The following is a 4,134-nucleotide window of genomic DNA, read 5'->3' as shown; positions in this document are numbered from 1 at the left end:
GTCTCCCATCAGTGCCCTTACACCGCCGTACCCACCCTATTTTCCCCCTATCTCATTATCTCAGGCACCTCATTCCCCTCATACCCCATTCCCCAGGACCCCATTATCCCACCCTCAGCCCCCGTTCACCCCAGTGCTCACATTCGTTCACACGTTCAACCCAGCTCTCCCCATTTTCCCCCTGTCCCACTCCCCAGACACCTCATTCCCCTTATATCCCTTTTCCCAGGACCCCATTATCCTTTCCTCCTCAGCTCCCATTCACCCCAGGTCCCCATTACCCCCTGCACCCCATTCACCCCAGCAGTGCCCTCATTCACACACCCCCCCATTCATTCACCCCACTTAACCCCATTCACCCCATTTCATCCCATTCACCCCAGTGACCCCATCCATTCCCATCTGTTCCTAATTCATTCCCCCCAATTCCCCCCATCCATTCCCCTCTGTTCCCACATTCATTCCCTCCAGTTCACCCCATTAATTCCCCTCAATCTCTGTTCTCTCCCCGCCAACCACCATTTATTCCCCCTCTCCCCCCCCGTTTTTCCTTCCCCTCCGCGCCGTTCTTGCAGTGATCTGGCGCCCCCTACCGGCCGGCCGCGGCACCACGCGCTCTCCTATTGGCTGCGGCTGCGCCCTCAAGCCCCGCCCCCCCTCCCTCATTGGCTGCCATCGGAGGGGTGGGCCCGATCACTGCGCAGCTCCGCGCCGCGCCCGGCAGGTGGCGCCGCGCCCTCCCGTCCCAGCATTCCTGGCGCGGCGCGGGGCACGCCGGGAGCTGTGGTCGCAGGGAGCGGCGCCCGGCCCCGCCCCCGGCCCGAACCCGGAAGTGCGCGGGGGCGGAGGAGGTTCTAAGATGGCGTCGCCTCCTCAGGGGGGCCCGATGGCGATCGCCATGCGGCTGCGAAACCAGCTGCAGGCCGTCTACAAGATGGACCCGCTGCGGAACGAGGCGAGCGGCGGCGGGGGGGCGCGGGGGCGGAGCGGGGGGCGCGAGGCGCGCAGGCGCCGTCCTCGGCATTGTGCGCATGCGCACGGCGGGCGGGCGGTAGGGGGCGGGGCTTCGGGCGGGGGCGGGGCCTGGCGCAGGTGTGGGGGCGGGGCCGCGGAGGGGGGCGGGGCTTCGGTACCTGTGCGTGAGGCGGCGCGGGGCCGTGGGGGGGGGGGGGCAGCCCCGCGGCGTGGTGGGGCTGGGGGCTGCAGGCGGCTGCCATGGCGTGCGGCCGGGTGACGGCGCCGTGTCACCGCAGGAGGAGGTGAAGGTGAAGATGAAGGAGCTGAACGAGCACATCGTGTGCTGTCTGTGTGCCGGGTACTTCATCGACGCCACCACCATCACCGAGTGCCTGCACACCTGTGAGTGCTGCGGGGCCGTGTGCTGGCCTCCCCCCGCGCCCGGCCCGCCCCGCTCATCTCCCCTTCCCCGCCCTCAGTCTGCAAGAGCTGCATCGTGAAGTACCTGCAGACCAGCAAGTACTGCCCCATGTGCAACACCAAGATCCACGAGACGCAGCCGCTGCTCAACCTGAAGCTGGACCGTGTCATGCAGGACATCGTGTACAAGCTGGTGCCCGGCCTGCAGGAGAGTGAGTGCTGGGAGGGCGGTTTGTGCTGCAGGGATGGGTGGCAGGAGCAGCCCCGCGCTCAGCATCCCATGGGCCGGGCTGTGAGTGACAGCGCAGCCACAGCGAGTGGTTGTGATGAATGCAAAGCGGTGGTGGGGGGGCTCCGATCAGCCCCCGTCACTCAGGATGGGGAAGGGGACGGCGCTGGGGACGTGTCTAGAAATGTCAGCTCACTCCAGCACAGCGGGCAGGCGGAGGGGCTCTGAGTGCTGTCATGGAGGGGATGGGAACGTGCTTGTGCTGGGGTGGGAGCGCAGCAAGGGTGCAGGGCGGACCACAGCCCTGCAGCCTGGAATGCAGGAGGGGATCTGAGGGATGCTGAGAGCGGGGACGGGGGACTGCAGGGCAGCTCATGGTTTCTGCCAAACATCCTTCAGAGCTGGGAGATGAGTGAGGGGCAGCTAGGGACTGCCACACCACTCCTGGGCACCATGGGGCTGGGAGCCTTCAGGGGCCAGGGGACCCTCAGCACCGCGCTCCTCTCGCCCACAGGTGAAGAGAAGAGGATCCGGGAGTTCTACCAGTCCCGTGGCCTCGACCGGGTGACGCAGCCCAGCGGCGAGGGTGGGTGGGCGTGGGGATGGGGTGTGGGGGGGCACGGAGACGGCAGCGGGGGGCTCACTGCTGCTCCCTTTTCCCAGACACGGTGGGGGGTGACCCCATGGGGCTGCCCTACAGCACCTTCGACCATTCCCGTGCCCACTACTTCCGCTACGACGAGCACGTCTCGCTGTGCCTGGAGAAGCAGAGGTGAGAGCTGTGATTCTGCTGAGCTGCCCCTCGCTGTGGGTACGAGTGGAGAGCGCAGCAGAGGGACCACATGGGCACCACAGCTCCCACATCCCCCCCCTTGTCTGCTCCCACTGTTACCAGGCTGTAGAGCTGCGCAGCCCCCGCTGCAAAGCTCTGTCCCCCCCTCCCCCCCCCACATCGCCCCTTCCTGGAGGGCTGAGCATTAATAAATGCAGTGCAGGGCACTGAGCAGCTGCCTGCCGACTCCTGACAGCAAAGTCAATAAGCAGCAGCGCTGGGAGCTGTGCTGGGATCGATGGCTGCAGCTCAGCTGCCAGCTCAGCCACGTGCCTGCCCTGCTGCCACCCCGACCGTGATGGGGAGCACGGGGTGCTCGGATCAGGGCAGCCCCCACCTCCAGGATGGGATGATAGCCGTGGGCGCTGTGTGCCAGGCTGTGCCCAGGGGGATGGCAACGGAGTTACAGCCCCTTGGCGTGCACAGGAGCCCCCCGGGCTGCCCCTTCTCTTTTCCCTGCAGTTCCAGCAAGGACAAGAGCAAGGCTGTTCTGCAGGTAAGCATCTGGGAACTGTGGGCTCTGCCCTGAGGCTGGCTGTGTTCTTTGGGGCACCCCCTGACCATGGGTTGGTGTGGTTGTCCCATGGCTGCTGCAGACTTTGGACATTTGGGGACCAGTTCTGCCCCACAGAGCACTAACCCTGCCCTGATGGCTCTGCCCTTTGCAGCAGAAGTACGTGAGGTGCTCCGTGCGGGCGCAGATCCGGCACCTGCGGAAGGTCCTCTGCCACCGCCTGGGGCTGCCGCTGCAGCACGTGAGTGTGGGCCGGGCTGGGGGGGAGCAGGGGGCTGTGAGCTCAAGCTGATGATGGCACAGCCCTGCCCACAGGTGCAGATCCTGTTCAACGGCGAGATGCTCCCCGACCACATGACAATGAAGCAGCTCTGGCTCTCACGCTGGTTTGGCAAGGTGGGCGTCGGGGTGGGACCCCCACCCTGCAGCAGGAGGGGAGAGGGGCGGGGGCTGAGGTCACGGAGCAGGGGGTTGTGGAGGATGATGGATGCTGCTCGCTGCAACTATGATCGGGTTGTGCCCGTGGTGGGGCAGCAGCTCTGTGCAGGACGGAGCTCGGTGGTGCTGCGGGTCAGAGGGGCGTCCCAGAAGGGCTGGGACAAGTTCACTGAGCACTGAGCACATCACCCTGGGCCACAGGGGCAGGGAGTGGTGGAGTGCGGGGAGGGCAGGGAGTGGGGGGGGAGATGCTGAGGGGGCAGGGAGTGAAGCTGCGGAGTGCTGGGGGGGGTTGCTGCTGCGCTGACACCCCTTCCTTGCCCTGCAGCCTGCACCGCTCCTGCTGCACTACAGCATCAAGGACAAGAGGAGGTAGGGGCTGGGGGCGGGTGCTGCCCTCCCTGCAGCACAGCCCTGCTCCTGCCCCCCCCTGCTCCCCTCTTTAACTTAATACCCCTCCCGCTTGAGTTTATTTTTTGAATAAAACTGTTGAAAATCCATCACACGTCCTTTATGGGGGTGGCACATATGAGGCTGGGGGTCCTGCTGGGGTCCTCAGGGGGGAAAAGTTGGGGGAAACATCCCGCTGAGTCCCCTCCCCACCCTCACCTTGGGATGTAGGGCTGTGGGGGGGTCAGCGCCCCTCAGTATGAGTGTTGGGAGCTGGGGGGGTACAGCACTGAGCCATGGGGTGCATGCAGGGGGGTGAGGGAACGTGCAGTGGGGTGCAGCACCATAGGGGGT

At 65.7% G+C, this 4,134-nt stretch overlaps 1 protein-coding gene across 1 annotated transcript; it reads left to right on the top strand.

Moving 5' to 3' along the window:
• Positions 1 to 797: 797 nt before the first annotated feature.
• Positions 798 to 3,894, top strand: PCGF1 (polycomb group ring finger 1). The gene is made up of 9 exons (XM_031588706.2): positions 798 to 955; positions 1,254 to 1,359; positions 1,437 to 1,589; positions 2,121 to 2,192; positions 2,270 to 2,378; positions 2,901 to 2,934; positions 3,107 to 3,193; positions 3,268 to 3,348; positions 3,719 to 3,894. The coding sequence occupies exons 1-9, from the start codon at positions 860 to 862 to the stop codon at positions 3,764 to 3,766; spliced, it is 786 nt and encodes a 261-aa protein (XP_031444566.1). The 5' UTR covers positions 798 to 859; the 3' UTR covers positions 3,767 to 3,894.
• Positions 3,895 to 4,134: the final 240 nt, after the last annotated feature.

This window comes from Phasianus colchicus, chromosome 4 (genome assembly GCF_987193195.1).
Source record: "Phasianus colchicus chromosome 4, bPhaCol1.hap1.1, whole genome shotgun sequence".
Taxonomy (NCBI): Eukaryota; Metazoa; Chordata; class Aves; order Galliformes; family Phasianidae; genus Phasianus; species Phasianus colchicus.
The sequence above is the reverse complement of the archived record's forward strand: the minus strand, read 5'-3'. Positions and strand labels throughout refer to the sequence as shown.

Coding starts and splice junctions, on each gene's coding strand:
- PCGF1 (XM_031588706.2), top strand. CDS start 860: ATGGCGTCGCCTCCTCAGGGGGGCCCGATGGCGATCGCCATGCGGCTG. Junction 1,590..2,120: donor GGTGCCCGGCCTGCAGGAGA/GTGAGTGCTGGG, acceptor TCTCGCCCACAG/GTGAAGAGAAGAGGATCCGG. Junction 3,194..3,267: donor TGGGGCTGCCGCTGCAGCAC/GTGAGTGTGGGC, acceptor CCCTGCCCACAG/GTGCAGATCCTGTTCAACGG.